At 40.2% G+C, this 22925-nt stretch overlaps 1 protein-coding gene across 8 annotated transcripts in view; it reads right to left on the bottom strand.

Moving 5' to 3' along the window:
• Positions 1-3429: 3429 nt before the first annotated feature.
• Positions 3430-22925, bottom strand: part of KIF21A (kinesin family member 21A) — a 90117-nt gene continuing 70621 nt past the window's right edge. For 4 of the 8 annotated variants that reach the window (XM_048068477.2, XM_066989855.1, XM_048068483.2 and 1 more), the window contains 9 exons: positions 20834-20944; positions 20145-20273; positions 16373-16509; positions 13786-13966; positions 13213-13377; positions 12435-12552; positions 9629-9799; positions 4369-4568; positions 3430-3542 (listed from right to left, as the gene is read on the bottom strand). In XM_048068477.2, the coding sequence (XP_047924434.2) occupies positions 3449-3542; positions 4369-4568; positions 9629-9799; positions 12435-12552; positions 13213-13377; positions 13786-13966; positions 16373-16509; positions 20145-20273; positions 20834-20944 (1306 nt within the window). In that variant the 3' untranslated portion in view covers positions 3430-3448. Of the gene's footprint in view, positions 3543-4368; positions 4569-9628; positions 9800-12434; positions 12553-13212; positions 13378-13785; positions 13967-16372; positions 16510-18513; positions 18553-20144; positions 20274-20833; positions 20945-22925 lie in introns of all 8 variants that reach the window. The other 4 variants (XM_048068481.2, XM_066989881.1, XM_048068474.2 and 1 more) reach the window with 3 other exon arrangements.

The following is a 22925-nucleotide window of genomic DNA, read 5'->3' as shown; positions in this document are numbered from 1 at the left end:
TCTACATATGTTTGCAAATGAGCAGCTGAATTTAGTAACAACTATGACTACCTGCTCCTTTTTCATGATAATTTCCATGGGATCAGAAACTAAAGAGGCAGCTTGAAAGATATAGGTGAAAAAGTATCCCCACTGTTTGTTTTTTTTTTTTTAAATCTTGACTTCAATTTTGTGAAATTAGGTTAGAAAATGCTGTGATAAGGCGTAAGCAAGGAATTAAAGCAATACCATGCCCCTTTTAGTATTAGTCTGTACATTTTGTGTTCACCTACACATTTGCAAGGTACTTGCTGCAGAGATTCCTTCTTCCTTTATCTGGCAACTTAAAGAGAGAATAAACCTGATTCCTATTATTAGGCTCTGGTATTTGTGGGTAAAAGCCACAGAAAACAGATCACCAAAGCACCAGTTAACTTTCAGCAGCTGAATGGTCGCAGTGACTCCAGCCTGCCTGCTCTGGCACCCAAGAGCTGAGCACACTGCTGGACTGAGGTATCCCTCTTACCAAGCCAGCCCTGTTGTCTTCCCACAAAGTCACATCAGGTGGAGTTAAGCCCATGCCTGCTCTCTCCTTTTCCGTGTGAAAAGAGGACCTCCTGCTCTAATAGCTCTTCTGCTGTTATCAAACTTAGCTCTTGTTTCGGAAGACTACAACAAAATAGGAATACCAGACGTTTACCTGCTAGCACAGCGGCCAAGAGCCAGAGACTCCTGGTTCTCTCCATGGTTCACTGCTGATTTCTGCGCGCAGCCTGTAGCCTTTTATACCAGGCAGAGCTGTGATAAGGATCCCCTCAGATTATTAATGGCATTGCCAATATTTTATCAAAGCTAATTCAATAAACTCATGCTGTTATAACACACGGCCTTGCCTGCATTTAAGAACATATCTAAGTAGATACGACAGGGCTACTGACTAATTTCTCCACAAACTTTGATAAACATCTGAGTCCCAGTCCCAAGACTTTTCTCAGGATTCTTATAAAAAGCCGTTTTCCAGAGACTCCCTTCATTTTTTAAACAAATATCTTCCGAGTCCTGTGCTTACCTTTTTCTGATCCATCTTGTGTCACACACATAATTTTACACTAAAAATGAAAAGTTTGGAGAAAAGCAGCTGAAGAAATCTCCATTAAAACAAGACACTGGTACTGTGACCTTTACAAAATGACAAATTCCCTCCAATTATTTGATGGCAAGAACTTTCAGAGTACCTCTGTGTTGTACAGTAAGATTCATTTTTAGGTGGGATGTCTTCTTGAAGGAAAAAAAAAATCTTTCTATACACACAATTACCTAACAGTCATATTGGTGCCAACCGCCAAGACAGTTCATAAAACAAAATGTCTGTGTTTTCAAGCATTACCAGAGAGAAGCATCTGCAAGTCAGACTGTTGGAACAACAGCCCCTCGCCATATGGTTTCTTAAGGCAGAACAGCCTGACAGCAAGTAGTAGTCTCTTATGTTTGTAAGGACTTTTTTGCAGTTGAAAAACACAATATTCATGTGAATCTTATGCAGTAACAAGCTACCTAGGGTTCCCAGATGACAGCCCTTAGTGTTAAGCTCCGAAGCCACAGGTCATCGAGCTGCTGGCATCATTTGTGCCTCGGCAGAGGGTGGCCTTCACCACGCTGGCCAGGGCACCCCGCAGCAGGCAGGCACAGCCTCTCACAGGTAAATCCACTCTCCATTTGCTCCAAGTAGTGATGTGGTCCCAAATCACATCGCGTACACATGTACCCTTTAAACACCCTGAAAGCATGATAGATAAACTGTAGCGATACCAATTAGTGCATATTTTAACTCCTAACCTGTACGTTGCCTAACAATGCACATAATTTCTGATTTCTGCAGAAACTTGAGTTAAATCAGACTTCAACTCGCAAGCAGCATGCATTTTCATCTGCTTTCAAGCTGAGCTGAGGAGGAAATAATTTCTCGAAGATAAGTAAGAAGCATCAGGGCTTTTCTTTGCTTGACACTGTACGTAACAAGGTACGAGATGTGATCTCTTGAGAACAGGAGCCATCTGCTGTGTTTCTGCTAGTACGAGGGAATCCTACTAGGGTTCCTAAGTACTATGAAAGCAGAAATAATGCCTAACTAGCAGACAGAAGTGGGGTACCAGAACAACCTATGGGCTGCATTACTCAGCAAGCAATTCTACTGCACTACGTGAAATTGTGTGTTTTACCCCTGGGGCCTTTGCAAGTGAAGTGAATTCTTACCAAGGAACTATGACAAAAAAAAAAAGTCAAAGAGAAATAGTTCACATTCACATCTTTATTTGTTACCTATATAAGCTATAATTTACAGATCTATATTTTTTGGGGGAAAAAACAAACAAACAACAACAAAAAAATCAAAAAAACTCAACATCCAAGCACTGTATCTGAATCTACATAAAATTTTAAAATTTGCAGAATTTACAAATTAATATTCAGAGCAGTTGGCTAAATTATACATCCTCCCTCAATATCCACACTCTAAGAGCTTTAAAAGTCATACAGGCACATGATAAGATATTTTCTTTATACAACCATCTATTTACATAGCTTTTTCCAATACACGTGGTTCAGTTCTCAAAGTAACTGCCAAGGCTTGCAAAACAGTGTATTTAAAATACATATAGCAGCATATAAAATTAGATAAAAAGGAAAAAACATTTTTGCTTTAAAAAAAAAGAAAATGAGATGATAGAAACAAATCCATAAGAAAAATAGTTTAAGATATATTTCTGTTATGACATTACAAACACCTAGTCATTACAGAACATAGGCAAAACACTAATAAAACATACCAAGTTATGAGCGTTTTAGTTCTAGTCCTGAGCACAGAGTATACATAGCTGCACAACTTTGGTCAACGAGGATTATATGCTAACATTAACACAGATCATACAGCATTTGCTGTTAGCGGGACACAGTCATATCAGAAGGATCTGTCACTAACAGCTTCCTGCCATCTTTTATTCTCTCCACTTCCCTAACAACAGTGTAAGTGACCTTTAAAATCCTGAAACGTCTGTCATAATCAAAGGCTTATTAATAGGAAATCATCATTCCCGTGCTACCCTAAAAACGCAACACAGCTGATCGTAATTGTGAGTGAAATACAGCAGAACACTTTTCTTTTGAATATATTCCCAGTTATAATTTTGAGATGGTCATTAGAGAAGACTGGTTTCCAGTTAAACTGCAAGTGTTACTTATGCACACAAACTCAGCCATTATATATAGACATATGTACGTGATTCACTGAGATACAAGAATGCTACCTTTTTTTCTTAAATACAGTACGTGTTTTAAGGACAGCAGGTCTGGTAGAAGAGTTCACTCTTATTTTTCAGTTCATTCCAGTCATCACCATTTACTTAACAGGCATGCATCAAACTGCATAGAGTGCACCTCAAATCCATCAATATATTTATTTTTGCCCACCATCTCAGTTACTGGCAAGATCTTCACTTGCATCTCCTGTATCTGAGATCTGTCCATCTATCACATTTCGAGCTTTCCAGATCCTCACAGTTCGGTCACTGAAAAACAAAACCAAACCAAAACCGTATTAGAGTTACATAATTAATATGGATAATTTGGGAAGGGGAAAAACTTTTTTTTTTTAAATTCGGGTGCTTTATTCAGAAAGGTACTGTTGTATAACTAAGATTTCCATAACAGATATGCAAGGGTCTCCAAGAGAATTTGAAACCTATGATATACCACACAACTAACAGAATAAGGTGCTTTTCTTAATCAAGTCACCTCAGGTTTCAAGTACTGAATATGCTCACATATACTGAGGAATCAAATATTCAAATCAAGGTGTTTCAAGGATAGTAGGACTGTCTTTTAATCTTTCAAAGCTCCTGCTAGCACTTAAGAAAGAAAGCAGGTACCATGGCTTTTAGAAAAATTCCTACAGGTCAGGAGTTAGCCCTAGCAATAATAGCCTAACTGAAGAGGCAAGTTGGTAAAATTCTCACTATTGCCTAATTCTCCCCGTCATCCTGCCCATTAGTGATCTTCAAACTGTTTTGATCGTGTACCCCTTCACTCAAAAATTTTTGAGCAGGCACCTCCAATATATGTGTTTTTATTCATTTTTAAGTTATAAATATGCACTAGTGAAGTTCAAGTATTTTCTTCCTCCATCCCGAAGGATCATTTTGTGCATTCCTTGCAGTGCACACACCCCACTTCGGAGACCACTGCTGCAGGTTATTGGCATTTAGGGGCATGGATCAGGTTTCCCCATGTCTGCTATGAAGGGATTTACACAACTGAAGATCTCCCAAATGCATTTGCATGGGCAGAACTACAGCAGAAGCTAGGGTAAAAGGCTTATAGAGATGAAAAACTCACTCTGCTGCTGTGAAAATCTGGCTGGAGTTGGTGCAGATTGCATTTATAGGACTGTCATGTCCTTTCATCTCCCCAATCGGGGCGAAGGTGTCCACATTCCAGAGCTTGAGGGTGCCTCCTCTGCAGCCGCTGAGCAGAACTGGAGCACCGGGCACCAGACCGAGAGCACACACCCAGTCTTTATGAGCATTAGGAACTTGCTGAAAGACAGAAAGCAGGCAAATCTCACAGGGATGAAAGAAATATAGATGAATGTGCACTGAAGTAGAAATAATAATAAATAAATAAATAACAACAACAAAAAAACAACCCTGAGTTCAAAGCCCAACTCTCATCCTGCAGTCCATTAGCTATAGCAGCCTGGACACATCCCAGCCCTGTGGCTTCTTCTTCAGAACAAGGAGGGTGCTTCCTTCCATGAGGCTACATCTACACTGCAAGTCATCTAGGGTTTGTTTCTCTTTGATAAATAGTGCTACAAACAAGGAGAGAGAAACCAATATGCACAACTGCCATGATGTGGAACAGAAATTAATTTAGGATAATGCTAATTTAGGATAACGCTAAATCTGCATATGTTCAAATGCATATTTGAACGCATATTTGAACATATGGTCTCAGTGTATTTTTGAAATTTGTCTGTAGAAGTTATAAAACACAAAAAGAAAATAATCCCAAACACTGCTCAAAAAATATACCAGGGAAACAGAACTATGGTTCTATATTTGCTTTCCTCCTTTCTTCTTTTCCCACTACGCATCATAAATTGATTTGGTGATATAGCACTTAAAAAAGATACATTAGCTCTTTATTGAGGAAGGACACTAGCATTTCACTGTTGATTCCAAAAGCAAAATGCTGCGCAGACTGGCTGAGAACAACATCCATTTGATACAAACACCAGGGAAATAACAGTTCAAGTTTACTGTCTTTTAAGGAAACCAGGGCTGGCTCTTCTCCAGGTCAGCTTTATAGAAACTCTTTTGTTTTGCTGCCTTACTCATATTATGGAGCACACACAGCTTTCTAGGACCTTTCTACAGGTTTCTATTGGAGTTTATCTACAATATACACTACTTGGGATGTATAGCACCAAGTAAAGTAGATGATTTCCAAATTCTTTCAAATAGCACGTTTGTTGAATGATTTTCACCAGAAAGGTTTTCCAAACCAGGACCTGATGAAATATTAACATTTATACTTTAAAGCAGCTTCAGCTCTATTTCAGGCTTTTTTCCTCATGTAGAACAGTCGTGTCGAGGAATGTCAAAGGGTACCTATGAAACCTGTGGTATTTAGACTCTTCTGCTACATTACCATATACGTGATCAAGTCAAAATTATACCTACACTTACTGAAAAAATAACTAAGTTCTAGATGTGACGTCTGCAGGACCACAGAGTAGCTGAGGTTGGCAGGGATCTCTGGAGATCATCCAGTCCAATCCCTTGCTCAAAGCAGGCTCAACCAGAGCAGGCTGTTCAGAGCCATGTACTGGTTTTGAGGAGCTCCAGGGATGGAGACTCCACAACCTCTTTGGGCAACTGGTTCCAGTGTTCAATCACCTTTGCAGGGGAGAACAAACAAGCAAACAAAATACTCTCATTTTCTTTCTTAAATATTTCATGTATTTCAGTTGGTGTCTACTGCCCCCTGTCCTTTTCTGCCCGTTGTTCTTCTACAGGATATCACTGAGCAGAATCTGGCTCTGTTTTCTCCCTCCTATCAGGTATTTATATATACTGACAACCCACCCGAGCCCTCTCTTCTCCAGTCTGAATAGGCCCAGCTCTCTTGGTGCTTCCTCATGAGAGAGGCTCCCGTCCCTCAATCCTCTTCCTGCTCTTTCAGCAGGAAGCTCAAATGCAGGTCTTCGTTGAACCTGCTCCAGTATGTCTATGTTTCTCTCGTACTGGGGAGTCCAGCAGAGGGGAAGGATCCCCTCCCCTCAGCCCTCTTCCTAACACAGTCCAGGAGGCTCTTGGCCTTTACTGCAAGTCTACTTTCCAGCTGGCTGGCCCCCAGCCTGTGCTACTGGTGTTTGGAGTTATTCCTTAGGAGATGTAGGACTTGGCATCTCCCTCTGCTGAACCTCATGAAGTTCCTCTTTGCCAGTCTGTCGAGGTCCCTCTGCAGGGTAGCACAACCATCTCCTCTATTAACCACTCCTCGTGGTTTTGTATCATCTGTAAATGTCGTGAGAGTACATTCTGCCACGCTGTCCAGGTCATCAATAAGAATGTTAAAAAGCACATAGTATTGACCCCTGGGGTGCACCGCTAGTGACCTGACTTTGTGCTGCTGATTACAATCGTTTCAGTCCACTTCAGCAGTTTCTAATTCGCCTCACAGTGCGCTTCTGTAGTCCATACTTCATAAGTTTGTGAATTAGCATGTTATTGCAAACAGTCAGCATAAAAAACCTTGCTAAAGTCTGGATAAACAACTTGAGATTCCCTCCTCATCCATCAAGACAGTCATTTCATCATAGAAGGCCTCAGCCTGGTTGAGTTCATGAATCCATGCTGACTACTTCCAGTCACCTTCTTGTCCTTGATACGTTTGGCAGTGGTATCCAGGATTACTTGCTCTATCACCTTCCCAGGTACTGAGCTGAGACTGACCAGCCTGTAGTTCCCCAGATCCTCCTTCTTGCCCATCCTGGAGATAGGCGTGATATTTGCTTTCTCTCAGTCCTCAGGAAGCTCCCACACTGCCATGACCTTTCAAGGATAATCAGCAGTGGCCTCACAATGACATCAGCCAGATGCCTCCATGTAGTCCCATCAATTTTTCCCGTCTGTTTTAAACATTTCCTAACCTGATCCTCCTCCTCCAAGGGTAAGTTACCCTCACTCGGGACTCACCAACTTGTCTCAAGGACGTGGGGCTCCTGGCGGCAAGCCTTACCAGTAAACACTGAGACAAAGAAGGCATGGAGTACCTTGGCCTTTTCTGTGCTCTTGTCAGATCACCTGCCTCATTCAGCACAGGGTCCACATCTTCCCCAGCCTTCCTCTTGCTGCTGATACCACTGGGGAAAACCTTGTTGCCTTTAGTGTCCTTTGCTAGACTCAGCTCCAGGTTGGCTTTGGCTTTCCTAACTCCAACCTTGCATATTTAGACAGTATTGATGTTCTTCCTGAGTTACCTATTCTCACTTCCATCTCTTGCCTATTAACGTTTGAGTTTAGTCAAGAGCTCCTTCTGTATCCATGCAGGCCTCCTTTCAACTTTGCTTCACTTTCTGCATGTCAGGATGGAACACTCTTGAGCTTGGAAGTCCTTGAAAAATCAAACCATTCTCTTGGGCCCCTCCTTTCTCCAGGACCATATCCGAAGAGATTCTTCCAGACAGGTCCCTAAACAGGCCAAAATCTGCTCTCTTGAAGTCCAAGGTTGTGATTCTTCTACTCATCTTGTTTTCCTTCTCTGTGCTATCATCTCATATACTTCAATTATCTCAAGAGCATATATCCTTCCCTATTTATCTTATATTTTTTATTTATTTTTTAAACCTCTATTAAAGACATGGAAGGTTTATTTCTTTCTTCCACATACTTGGGAACTCTGCAAGAATGTAGACTACAAGTAAAGGAAAGTAATTATTTCCCAGTACTTAGCAGGTGGGAGGCCACCTCTGGACTACTAGGTCCAATCTGGGGCCTCCCAGCATATGAGGGGTATTGATAAACTGAAGCAAGTCCAGTTGTCCCCAGGAAAACATTTGGGGGCTGGAGAACAAGGAGATGGAAAGGGAAATCAGAGTGTGGAGCCTGGAAAAAAAGAAGGAAGAAAAGAAACCTAATTGCTATCTTCTACTACCCAAAACAGAAAATCTAGTGAGAACAGTCAGATGTTTTTCAAGTGCGCACAGCAAAGAAAGTTGCAACAAACCAAATTCTGACTGGGTACAAGGAAAAAGAAGAATTCATACGGGAGTAGTTAAGGAGCGTAGTAGGTCACCCAAAGCAAACTGTGCAATCTGTGACCTTGGAGACTTCAAAACTCAGCTGGGCAATGCCTCTCTACTCAGCACTGGCGAGGCCACACTGTGCTCAGTTCTGGGCCCCTTTTTCTGGGAAAAGTCTAATGTAGGGCCACCAGCATGATGTAGGGACGGAAGAACCTCTCCTTTGAGAGGCTGAGAGAAGAACTGAGGCTGTTCAGCCTGGAGAGGAGGCTCAGGAGGCTCCATCTGAAGTACACAAATACCTGAAGGGAGGGTGCAAAGAAGATGGAGCCAGACTCTTTTCAGTGGTGCCCAGGAACAGGGCAAGAGGCAATGGGCACAACCTGGAACACAGGAGGCTCCATCTGAACACCAGGAGCACTTCTGTGCTGTGCAGGTGACCGAGCACTGGCACAGGCTGCCCTCAGAGGCTGTGGGGCCTCCTCCTTGGAGACCTTCAGAAGCCGCCTGGACGTGGTCCTGGGCAGCCTGCTCTGGGTGTCCCTGCTTGGGCAGGGGCTGGAGCAGCCGGCCTCCTGAGGGCCCTGCCAGCATCAGCCACTCTGTGATTCTGTAACCAGACCTAACGTCAAAGTTGGCCTTGCTTGCAGCAGCAGGTTGCATTACATGACCTTCAGTGGACACTTTCACCTTGAAACGTAGCCTCCAGTGGCCACTTTCGCCCTGAATTACGTCATGGTTAGCAAAAACAGATGTTTTCTAACAGCTAGCAGAGATTACTATATGTGTATTACAGGTCTTATAGAATGCTTATGTTATATAATGTGAACGGCAGTCTAAGGAGGAAACTTTTTAGAAGAAGACTGGGGGGAGGAAGAGAGATTCTAAACCCCTTTCTACAAAAAGATACTCTGTAGCCTGACCTAAAGCATTGTTTGTCATTAATGAGTTCTTAATCCAAAATTTACTATCTTGTCAGTGACATAAGAATGTTGTTACCCAATGGTTCAATTCACAGAGAAGAAGGAAAGTGCTGCTTTCATTCCAAGCAAAACAAAACAAAAACAAACACAACAACAACAATAAAAACACATACTCAAAACTAAAATGAAGCCTAACCACTTCATCAGGATTTCCTGACACTACACAGACTGAAGAGAAAAGCAAGTGCATTCCTAGTACAAAGATAGGTACATTATTGATTTCCTTCTCACTCAGTGCTGTGCCTTCCATTTTAGAAACATTAGTAACTAAGTGAATAGTCATCATCTAAACCTGAAAATTTACACGACCTGAAAAGAGTTCTAAAGCATGACTGTCACATTAGCCACATTATTTTTACATTACCTGAAGAAGGTCTTTCTGAGCCAAATCCCATTTCTTAATTCCATTGTCTCTGGATCCACTAAAAAGGTTGTCTCCCATAATAGCAAGTGCTTCAATGCCATCATAGTGGGGAGGTTCAAAATTGTGTGTAGGACTCACGCTTCCAAGAGCCCCTTCAGTTACATCAAACATCTAAAATAAAATAAATTATCAAATATGGTAAGCCAAATTATCTGCTGTCTAACAAGCTTGGAGACACGCAGTGAATAACTTAAAGGGAAAAACTTGGAAAGGTCTCTGAAGTCTTATTACAGTCCAATGTTATTATGATGTGTATTAGAGAGAAATTATCTAATAGAACCACCTCTTTCTTCTCTTCTGCCTTTTGCCTGATGCAGGAATGCTGTGCTGACATAGAGAAGACTGATCTGGGAAAATATGCTCCTAATTAGTTATGAAACACATAGCATCTTCATAAGAAGGAGCCTATCTATAACATGTCTTTGGCTAGAGAAACAACACTCATGAGCTGTGTATAGGAAACATGGTTCAAACAGGAAGAAGCACAGAGACACCTGAAGAAATATATTTTTCTGGACAAGGTGTTTTGGCAAGGGATTCACACCATTACGTACTCTTAGTTTCCAGGGGCTAGACACACCTCTCTCCTTGGCTGTGCTTCAAGAATGGAGTCGTAAAACAAATTGTTAAAATGGTGTCATTTAAAGAATTTAAGCCATAACCAGCCCATCAGCTATTTGTCTCTAGAGCAATAGTATTAAGCAATCCTGTTTCATTTTGCATTGCAGCAAGCCACAACTCACTCAGTTAAACTAAGCTGAGGAGGAACAGATGAGCTGTAACTTTTAAAAACCACTACCTGTTTCACAAGCAAATGTCAGACTTCATTCCCTATTATTAGATCTTCATCGACTTTTCAAAATTAATAAGCTTGGCAGTAAGAAAGGGACAGCTTGGCAATATGAAAGAAAACCTTAACTGAGTTAAAGGTATTTTACAAATTACAGCATTCAATAAACACAAATCAGTTCCAATTGTAACAAAAATGTCCAATGATACCACCAGAATTAGGCACTTAGACTGAGATGACTAACATTCCTGGCTCAGAATATAACACCGTAGTTTTCTGTGGAGGGAGAGCAGCATGCTGTGACCAGATCTACTACATCCAGTCCATCTACCTGTGTGCAGAAGGACCGAGAAATCCCAAATCATGGCACTGACCATCAATGTGCACATCATTTGTAGTGTCTGAAGTGACTTGACTGTCCTGGAGGTATTAACCTTGCAGAACACCCACTGCTGTACACACGGCCAAAATATCCATGGATATTCTAGTAGTGTAAGTCAAGAAGCAGGCAGCCTCATAAGAATTTAGGTAGCTTGTTCACAGCAAGGGAGCACACAAGGATAGCAGAACACAACAGATAAACTGCTCTGACCATTGACAGATAAGTTTTCCCAAAACCCTCCCACCCCCTTGGCTTGTCACAGGAGTCGGCTGTGTGACAAACTTACATTACACGATTGCATCCTGTTGGCCCACTGATGTCCTCCACTCAGTACTGTGCCGGGATGGTAGCTCCTAACTAACCCAATATTCCGAGCCATATAGAGAAGAAATTATTAGAGTCTCTCTGTGTCGCCCTGTTCCCTAAGAATCCTCTGGCCTATAACCACAGGGACATCCTGATAGGACTGAAATCCACAGGCCAAGCCATCAAGTTATGTACCTACCTCCCAGCCTGTCTTCTGAGGCTAGCCCACCACACAGCCAAGAGTCCAAGAATTGCAGGGTAGGAACAGCAAAAAGAGAAAGCTTATAGCTCAGAGAGAAAGCTTGCTCAGGTTCTGGCTCCCTGCTGCACTCCCAGCTGTGTTTATACACTTCCTCTAGTGTAAGAGAAGTATAGGCAAATCCAGCAGGCAACACCAGAATGAAGGATAACCCTCCACAACAAACTAGGGTCTCTTCCTCATAAAATTTATGGCTTCACAATTCACATGTTCTTTGCAGTGTGAGAGGTAGCTTTATGGGGACGATGATGTATAGCTCCCATGTTCTCAGAAACATACCCTGTTGGTTTGGGCACATTCCTGAGAAACTGGAGATTGTAGATTCAAATGCACTCTGGCTGTGGTAGGAAAAAATAAAAAAAAAAAGCAAGAGCCAGAAACAAAAAAACTGACTCCCTACCCCTGAGTGAATTAATCACAATGACAAGAAGCAGAGAAGTGTCATAACCTCACTATGCTATGCTTAAACACAACTCAGCATAATCAAAGTGTGTGCTAACAAAAAACCCAAAGGATTGAACAGCTGGGCTGAGATGCAGAGGCCTTTCTCTCCAACCCCACTTTATAAATGGGGTAACATGTAAGCAAGAGCCTGGGCTAGACCCCAAGCTCTTTACTGTGGAGAGCAAACAGAGCACCTCTGCCAAGGCAAGTAGGTCTGGACTCCAAAAGGGAGGCACTCATTGAAGTAACATTTAGCCTGTGAAAGTATCTAAACAGCAGGTGTAATGAATCTTCCTCCAAGACTTCACACACCTGAAGTCCACCTTACTAAGAATGAAGAAAAAGTTTAACTACAGGCAACCTGATTCACATTGTTTTCAAAATTGTTCTATCATGAGATTAAAAATGATGCTTATTAAGACTGAATGCTATTGATAATCTGATAGAATAATTTCTACCTTGGTTATCAGATTTCAGATACGGAGATGTGAGTCACTCCTGCTGAAGCCTGCATCCCATACTGATGTGAAGATTTAAAATAAACAGACAAATACTTGTGGTTTACCTTTATATAATGATCCTTTGAACCAGTGACAATAAGATCTTGTCCATTGGAAATTCGATCCACAGTAAGGCACATAACAGGACCCAGGTGACCAGTTAGCTTTCCTGTAGACTGAAATCTTCAAGAATAAGAAAATAAATGAATGAGGATTTCTTTTTATTTTTCCATGTATCCAACATAAGCTATAACAGTTTCTGCCAGGATGGATCTTGTTCTTTCCTCCTATGTCTTCACTAGTCCTCCACTGGTTTACTTACTCTGTTTCTCATATCCGTGCATAAATGTGAAGTGGAAATAAAAGTTTCTATTTAGGTTTAAAAAAAAAAAAACTTAAAAACAGACTCCTTAGATTATTCCCTGTATTTTGAGTGCCCTCTTTAGGTGCAGGTTCTGTTTGGAAAAAATGCTATCTAGTAATTATCATAGCCACACATTATATTGCATTACATCAGTCAGTAATCATAACCTCATCTGCAATTACCAGTCAAGACTCATGCATCTGTCACCTTACTCTTCAGCACGTGTCTTAAACACAGAACCTTGTTTTTTTTCCCCAATCATTTTACTGAAACAACTCACCATAACCTTAACAACCAAGGAAATCAAGATCAATTCCATTATCTCTGTAACAACTATAGCACAGATTAGTTGATCCATATCTTGACTGTATTTTACCCAGAATATGGATATTATCATGAACAGGAAACACCTTGTTGACTTTGTTACACATGCACATGTAACCACCCAAGGAAGATTCTCTTCTGCTGATGCTCAGTACCTTTTCAGGTCCCACATCCTCACTGAGTTTCCAGCAGCTGCATAGAGGAAAGTGCCAGTTGGGTTTAGTGCAATCTGATTGATCTGGTTCTCTCCAGCCGGGATAGTAACTGTTCTGTTAGTACTTCCTGAACACGCATCACCGGGCATTGCCTGGCCCGAAGACCTGAGCGCATGGAGGGAGGAGAAAAATAAATAAATAAAACAAAATAAATAAATAAATAAAACAACTACGTTATGTTCTCTTTACTTTATACGTTGTTTAAAATAACACGTATTTACCTGAGCAAAAGGGCTATAAAGCCAATAATGAATACCAAAGACATGATAAAACACTATAAGCATGTACGCAAATTGTTTCATGTTTTCATATATTACCAATGCCCCACACTGACCTACCCTGAACATGCTATTTTTTTAGCATGAAAAAAATTTTTTTTAACTTTTTTTTTTTAGCAAAAAAAAGCCTCCAGGCCCAACAGTGTATTTGAACTACACTATTGAATTTAATCTAATTTTAGATAAAGTTAAAGATTCATTTAAGCTCTTGGTATTCAAGGTTTAATATACTTACGTCAATGTCCGAACACACTTAGCAGAATCTCTGATGTCCCACACCTTGATATAGGACGTTGAGACTGTGAAGACCAGACTAGTGTAGTTGCAGTATTTTATAGAAACAACATTATTTGGATGCCCCCCCAGAGACATAATCTCTTGTCCAGTTACCAGATTCCAGACTTTACAAGTACGGTCTAAACAAAGACAAGCAAAAACAAAAACAAAAGGTAGGGATTAAAATAGAAAACTCGTATTTTTCCAAAGCTCAATAATTAAAAAAAAAATCCATACATTCAGTTGTATTCACAGATATCCCTTCCTTTTGGCAGGCACTGCATAAAAATCACTAAACAAAATTGGTCTTTAAGAGTACACATGGGCATCGTCTACCATCATGAAAATTAAGCAGGGTGAATCATTAAATGTCATGTTCAAGATGTGCATGTTAGCTCTCAGAACATTTTAAAATGATAAAGTCCCATCCCAAGGAAAGTGAGTAAAGACAAAGAAAGTTTGGAGGTTGCGAGGTTTGGATGATGACAGATGAAGAGAAGAACACAATTTTACACCCAAAAATTCTTCATCAAGATCATAGTTCAGGAGAGAATGCGAGCCTCAGGATGATGGAGGATTGACTGCCACAACAAATACAAAGTCAAGAAGCAATTCAAACTATTCAGTGCTTTAAGAGCATCTGAAAATTCCAGCATAAGTGCTTTAGTCATAGTTTTCATTCAGTAGCAACCCAATTTAAATAGTGCAAACTTTTGTGTACTAAAATCCCAAATGCATTGAAGTTTTCAAGAATTTTGCAGCACAAATGGAGTCCACACAGGATACTCTCCTTGTTGCACCATGCCATAGTCATCCTCTATATTTTAGAAATAGATTTTTACTGGAGTAAATACTGGGAGCACAAAGAGCTAACTTCAGGTGTCAGCAGTTGTTACGATGGCATGAAGAAGGTAAGCATACCAAGAACTGGTCAGCTGCTTTAAAAATCTCAACTGTTAAGTCCAAAGCCCAACATCCACAATGCACCTGAGAGCTAATTATCATTCCTGAATTGGCACTGGCTGTTACTGTTATATGCAGTCAATAAGCTACAGCTTTCTGCTTCAGCACCAGATTCCAGAATATTTAGCCTTATTTAATTAAACAGCTGTATACACTCTTCTACTCTTGAGTAGAAGTGCACTTTGTGAAGTTTTCCCCTCCAAAATACATGCAGAAAATATTCCTCTGTAAGTATGGGAAGCTAGCATATGACAAAAAAGAGCAAATATTTACAACATCTGCAAGCATTCCTATGTTCCAAGGAAAAAAAAAAAAAGAAAAGATATGCAAAATAAATTAAAAAATTAAAGCCTTTTTTCCCCATATAGGCACTGAATTTGAAACCTCAATACAAATCAACTCAGCAGCATTTGCAGAAGCTATAAATACATCCTCTTATTGCACTTGTATACAGTTGCACAAATGCTAAAATGTTGGCTGAAAATTAATAAGACCAAAAATTTGCCAATTCACTCTATCAGTGTGCCTTGGTATTTTTAATAGGCAGGGGAATAGCCAAAGAAACCACACCTGAATGTTAGCAGTGGAAGACCTACAGCTGAGGGTGCTATCTCTGTGTCAATGCAGGAATAAATAAAGATGCCCTGAAATTTCAGAATGGACACGTTACGTGTACTAGTGAAAAGGAGAGTCTCCCTGTCAGTAGGCACTAACTTCTTCCCAGCCACCACTCTAATTCACCTGAGCTTCAACACCTTCAAGGAAAATTCACAGATTATCACATAGGCTCTATTTGAGAGAACTTCCAAAGTTTCACGCATTACTAAGAACTTAGCGAGTCCTTTATTATAACTGCCTTATATGAAAAGATCCAGAAAAAGAGAACATACAAAAACAACTTTTTGAGTGATATGAAAAACAACATTTATGAAAAATAACCACTGAGGTCCAGTTATGTTATCTTCAAACCAAACCGAGTGATTACAATGCAGAGTCAACAAAAATAGGAAGGAAATGTTTTCTTCCAAAATGCTATTCCTATCAGCTTGAAGAGCTCGTAGACTGTTCCACCCAGTAGGGAATTTAGTGACTACTAAATCTAGCCCAACCCACAACAGCCATACAACTCTCACAGCCCACAATGGGCAGGTAATGAGATGCACGTGGAAAGCAGAAAACAGCTCTAGCTCTGCAGAATGAATCTATTCAAACCCTGTAGGTAGGGCAGCCAAAGGAGATGTGCTAATTCCCACACCTCTACCTCTACGCCCTGAGGCTATTACTTTGCCATTGCACATCATGTGAGCACCTGTTACCATGACTGGTTGCATCATAAAATTCAACAAATGTTAACATTGTTCTTGAGCGTTACCTTTTCCACTACAAGTAAGTAGCTTAATACTACACAATGAGGTTAAAATCTGTAGATAATTACTGTAAGTCCTTCTTCAGCTTATGTTAGAAACAGATCCTCACATTTTCCACTGAGTGTACAGCACTGAGCACAAATTGGGAATTTCACAATAACCCCGGTTGTAAAAGCTGCCTGTACAGACAGCACAGGTGCATGAAGCTTGCCCAACCTTTAGATCCAGTGAAGAGAAGATCATCAGTTGCATCTACACAAAGCACAGCCTTGGCATGTCCTTCAGCTGTATAGATACACTGAAGTGGAGAAGATCGGATGCATTTTGAAGCAGGGAATGGATTAATTATCCCCCTAAAGAAAAAAGAAAATGTGAGTTGGGCATAGTAATAGACACAGATCAAATTAATTTACTTATATGTAGGGGAAAAGTTAATTTCATTTTTTTACATGCGAGGACAGAACAGCTGAATGCCTTTTATAAACTATGCAAGGATTTTTACTACTTAGCTTTAACAAGTGTGAACTCTGGGCTAAATAAAGGAAATCAGAAACTAAAACAAACAAGAAACAAAAAGAGACAGGATGCTGAGTGTCGAGTACATGGGAAAACCTGCAAGATGCTGAAAGAGCCAAGATGCATAAAGCTCCTGGATTCAGAGGACCAACCACAAGACTGCAAATTGCAGAAAGACAGCTTAGTCCAAATAGCACATCTGAAAAATGTAGTGAAGGTAACGTACACAGCCAATTCCAAAGAGAAACATTCCAAAGAAGTAATTCCGGGAACAATTTCACATCAGCTACCCTCTACGGGCGAGCTTGGAGAACTGCTACTAACTCATGTGCCTGAGGAAGGTCCCTAGCCTGTACACAACACCAAACTTAAATGGCTATAAGGGTGCGCAGTGAGACTACAGGCACTCCGGAGGAATCTTTCCAGGGTACGTGTAGCTAACTCTGAGGTGGTACCAAAAAGATTGTAACCCAGCCTGAAAAATAAATACATAAAGTCACACTAATCTTCATAAAATAAGTAGTAGTCTAAAATCCCATGCATACAACTGCATGCACAGTGCACACGTACTTCCCTTTACCTGTGAAGTGTAGAAAAGCCTACCCTGTTTCCGTGTTAGATAATGCCCACAAACATGCAACACAATGCTGTGACCTGACCAGCTCACAGACAAGACTCACAGCCACACCTTTCTAGGGATTAAGTTCATAATTACGAGAAATAGCCACTAAGCCCTACCTCATAAAAACCATCAGGTTTGGGAAACTGTAAAAATTCCAAAATATTGCCCAGCAGAAAACTGCTACAAGAAGGAAGAGGTCTTTACTGATATGAGCCAACTTGGTGGCCTGGTTTATCTGGTACGGTGTTAGAAATGATGATTTTATGATTCTATTCTACGTAATTCATAACTTCCTCACTTTGAATAATACTTTCATCTTTCAATCTGCACCTTATTTATAGTGTTTTCAAGAATACAGAAATAGACAGTTTACTTTATTATTATTATTTTAGATGTCTGCGCTTTGTTTTCTAATGCTACACAGAACTAACGTTTTTTCTCTGTAATATTCTCCAGTGGATCACGCTGCCTGTAGACTGCGAATTACTCCTACTGCTGCTCTCACCCACTCATTCCCTTGACAAGCCCTGTAAAATACATGTCCCAGAGCTATTTATCTACCTGTATGCTGTGCTTTGAAATCTACAGACAAAACATGCTATGCTTGCTACAATGACTAGACAAAGCCACCGACGCATTATTATTAATCTTTTAACTGCCCTTTTCTTGCTAAATTTTTTCACTGAGTGCCAACAGCCTAAGCCACTGCTTGGAAACACGACTAGGGACATTTCTTTCATCTCTTGAACCACTATGCATCCTGTCAAAAAGACATGGTAGAAACTATTTGTTTTTATTTACAGAAGAATTTAATTTTTTAGTGACCTAAGCGTACAACTGAACAAGGGAAAAAAAAAAAGACGAGCTTCAAAAAAGTGAGAAAATATTTGCTCTTTTTCAAAGAAAACAAAGAGAGAGTATGTCTAGGGAAAGGTGTACACCCTATTTCATTAAAAAAAAAAAAAAAAAGAAAAAAAAACAACCACCAAACTGACATGCTCAACAATGATAAACAAAGCCCTAAAAAATGGGGGGGGTGGGGACACATGCTTGACCAGAATTTCAGATTTTTAAATTTCTGGCAAAAGCAAAAATTATACAGTGCATAAGTATCAGGAAAATTCATGCATCTAAATGAAATGCAAAATGAAATTTCCTAAGAACTGGAATAACTTCACTGAGAGATGCCAGGAAAAAAGAAAAGAGAAAGAGAGAATACCTGTGTACCTCCGACAGAGAGGAATCACTTTCATCAGACCTACAACCAACAGTGGTGGAATTGTGAGGAGAAAGAATATAGGTATCAGCAGCAAAGTAAAGCCTCCATATTAGAAGAACAAACAACAGCATGGCCAGTCCAGAAAAGCAATGCAAATTCATACACAGTATGTAGCATTGCTCAGGGTATACCTTAAATCCATGATAATATTAGGGAAAAAAAATCATTAAACGGCTCTCTTGGCAGTGAGTTACATTGGTAGACTGCCTCAAACCAAGAAACTGAGTAACGCCTGCTAAGTCATTTTTTATTTCCCCAATATTTTCTTACAAAAGTAAAGGTAAAGCAAAAGGAGAAGATGGATTCGAACTTTAACCTTTGGAACATAATGCTTATTGAAAATATGAAAAGGAAAAATCATTTTTAACACCAATGCCTGTTAAGTATAGAAAAAAAGATGTAAAATGTTAATCTGGAAAATATAAATATTAAACATTGATAGCCCACTGAAAAAGGAACTGCAATTTGGAAATTATCCTTACTTCAAAGTCCTTCACCTCTCCTTTTCAAGAAGAGTTTTAAAAAATAAAAAAAACAAACAAGAGAACACACAAGAAGAAAAAGTTCCCCCGAGACATGAATGTTTTCAGTATGTCATAAGACACCCTTCATTTCTAACTCAAATTGAACAGATCCAGCAGCTTCCTTTTGATTTCAAAGCCAGTGCAAAGAAAATGAAAAAGGTTAAGTGGGAGTTAGCAGTGAGATGACATATCAAAGATAAAGAAGTTACAAGCACTGTTAAATTATTGCAAGCATTGCAAGCTACTGCTTGGTATGTGGTAACCCTGCAGACTGAAAGAAAACAAAATTTTTATTTAAAAAAAAAAAAAAGTGGAAAGAGACCTATTTCTCATCTTGCTATAGTCTGAACCAGAGGTTTATTCCAAGTTTCAGTTGCAGTTCATAAGTGCTGCATGGCACTATTATCAGTACTGAAACCTGCAATAAAAATTCTGTTCAACCCAAGGCGGCTGCAATTTGGACAAACTCCTACAGAAACAGATGCCTAACATGCCAGGAAACTGAGCTCTACTTCTAAATGAGGTGTTGATATCATCTGCTCCTCCAGATCACCTCCTGTTGTGAGCCTGTTCAATAATTTGGATAATCTCTAAACAACTGCATTCTAGCCATTTCAACATCCTGCCCTCCAGGGTGCTATTGTGACAGTGCTCTGAACTGGAATAACTGAAAAACTGTCAAAAGCACAATTTCCTACGTTGTTAGCCTAATTCTACTTTCAAGTGTAAGCACACACACAAATACACATATATCTAAAAATTCTACAGTTCTTTTCTGTCACAGTTTAAGGCTTTAAAACTACAAGTACCAAACATAGCCTAGAATACAGGAAACAAGGTTCAGCAGGAAATTGTTTTCCTTGAATTTTTACAGCAGTTTCATGTAGGTTTTTAAGTATTTTATTTGAAAGATACATGAACGCAGGAGAAATGTCTCCTCCTGTCTTGCAGGAGAAAGGCAAAATATCTAACAGATACTACACTGGTAACTTGAATGCACTTTGCCAAGTCCCTGTTCGGGGGCTGAGGCTTCCCTCTGTGACTTACTTATCCTGCTGAACTGATGTGTTTCCCTGAGAAACAGTAAGACGACTAAAAACATTCATTTCATTACGGGGCCGGCTTGGTGGGGAAGTAGGAGGTGACAGACTAGCCTCTGGGGTTCCAGAATCTGAGCTACAAGAAAAAAAGAACATCTTCTTTAACAGGCTGTGAATGATTAGAGATGTTAAATGCAACATGCCTCAAATGTTAGATCCTCTTTTCTTAAGCAAATAAATAAAATTATGATGATGGCTACAGATGTTTCCCAGAGAAGGTTAACAAAACTTAAGACTACAACTGCTTCAGACTGCAAGGTGGCAAAATGTTCAAAATTTGCTTGATAAAAGCAGAAGCTCCAAGCAGAAAAATCAAGTATGTGAAATGAAGTTCTTATATAACTGCAGTTTCTTAGAGAAATTGATGATTGCTATTTAATAATAATAATTTTAAAAATTTGCAAATGCTCCAAAGGACATTTTCAGAGCTCTGGTCCAGAGTTATTTGTGTGTACAAAATTACTTGGGGGGAATAAAAAAAATAAAAATACACACACAGCAGTTGAGCAATAATAATTTCATTGCCAACAATAAAAACAACTGTCCGAAAATTAAAGAAACAGAAAATACAGATTTATTTTTCAAGAAGATATACCCACGGTTTAAATTATTTCAGAGAAAATAAAGGAATCTTACAGTTTTTGTTCTTTTGCCTTTGTCTTTTCCATTGTTTTGTCATAGACTTTTCTCTTGGCTAAAGGTGAAGGTTCAGGTATCTTCTTCTCCGACAAAGATGGCTGTCTGGAACTGAATCAAGAGGAATCATTATCTTACTTTACAGGCCTTTGTCAAAGTTGCTTTTCCCACATTAACTGTCATTTTTTCACTCAGAAGTACTTAATGTATTATTATTTCATCTCTTGAGACTACCAGATTTTTTTTTTCTCACATTATTAAAATATACCAAATGTATTAACTTCCATAGTTCATCAACATATCAAGAGACACATACTGAAAACACACAGTAGATCTACTAATTCAATAATAAAAGAGGTTGACTAAAATAAATACAGTAGCTGGAGGATGTGCCTCAAATTAAGACCACAAAGAAGACTCAAAGTCTAAGATCTAGAATTTCTTATTCCACAAATTTCATCTACAATAGACCACTTACGGATATGAAGAAAAGAAATCACAATGGCTCTTGCAGATGAATTAAAACATTCACTAACATATTCCCGTTCTGATACCAAATTCACAACTGGGATGTGAGAAAGTATCTTCCACTGACAGCTTGAATATTATGACACTGCTTCTCTTCTTCTTTGCTCTCCATCCCTCCTTTGTCTCTCTAGCTCTTTCTACAAAATAATTCCAGTTCACAGTCACTGTGGTCTTTATACCAACTTTTTACTTCCCAATACAAATAACAAATGATCAAGAGTGCAATACTGATGTTGACATTCAAGCACCATCATTTTACTGGTAATCCAGATGATCTCCACTTTTCTCAATTCCTGTTCCTTGCTAGCTATACAAACAGAAAAGCCATGTGTGCTTTGGTTTATGCTTTTTGTGTGTGTGTGTTTAGAGGTTGTTTCTATCAGAAACAACCAGCAAGACCAGAAATGCTCTAAAAGCGAGAAAGCAATTCTCAAAGTGCTTTTGTGTCAGACAACTTTACTAAGCAGACTACACCCAGTGGGCAGGCACTGGCTTGACACAGTTATTAGCATTCAGTCTCAGAGCTCTACAGAGTCTGGATCTACATATCTGCAATTTCTCCACACAAGAAATGCTCTGCTGGTTTCCCTTGAGAGGAAGTCAGTGTTACACAAACCCCATCTGAGGACCGGTGGGCAAAAATAACATGATTTAGCATCAGCCAGCAGCGTGCGTGGCAGCCCAGAAAGCCAACCGTACCCTGGGCTGCATCAAAAGAAGCAGGTTGAAGGAGGTGATTCCCCTCCTCTTCTCAGCTCTCATGACCCCCCATGTGAGCACTGTGTTCAGTTCTGGGCTCCAGCGCAAGAAAGACATGGACCTGCTAGAGCAGGTCCGAAGGAAGGCCACAAAGATGACCAGAGAGCTGGAGCACCTCTGCTATGAAGAGAGGCTGAGAGAGCTGGGGTTGTTCAGCCTGGAGAAGAGAAGGCTCCAGGGAGACCTTACAGCGGCCTTCCAGTGCCTAAAGGGGGCCTGCAGTAAAGCTGGGGAGGGACTCTTTGTCAGGGGGTGTAGTGACAGGGCGAGGGGCAGTGGTTTTTAACTAAAAGAGGGTAGGTTCAAATTAGATATAAGGAAGGAATTCTTCACAATGAGGGTGGAGAGGCATTGGACCAGGTTGCCCAGAGAAGCTGTGGATGCCCTATCCCTGGAGGTGTTCAAGGCCAGGCTGGATGGGGCTTTGGCCAACCTGGTCATGTGGAGGCATCCCTGCCCATGGCAGGGGGTTGGAATTGGGTAATCTTTAAGGTCCCTTCCAACCCAAACCATTCTGTGACTGTGAAAACGGAGAGCACAACTAAGAACAGCTACTTGACCAAACTGTCCCAAGTGATCACATGTATGCTGAACACAAGCTCCCATACAAAGGTGAAGGTCCTACCTGTAGGGCCTAGTGCCAGGAGTTGTGTGCAGACCCTTACAGTCCCCCTAACTGCAAATAAACAGGGTCTTCAAAATACAGAAGGAGGAGCAGAAGCAATAACTTCTATAGTTCTGCACAAAAGTGTAGTGGTTAAAGAGCACAAACATGAAGGGAAGGTGGGTTCAATTCACTCAACAC

The sequence above is a fragment of the Anser cygnoides genome, chromosome 1, assembly GCF_040182565.1.
Source record: "Anser cygnoides isolate HZ-2024a breed goose chromosome 1, Taihu_goose_T2T_genome, whole genome shotgun sequence".
NCBI classification, from domain to species: Eukaryota; Metazoa; Chordata; class Aves; order Anseriformes; family Anatidae; genus Anser; species Anser cygnoides.
Note: the sequence above shows the minus strand (reverse complement) of the source record. Positions and strands in the feature narration are given on the sequence as shown.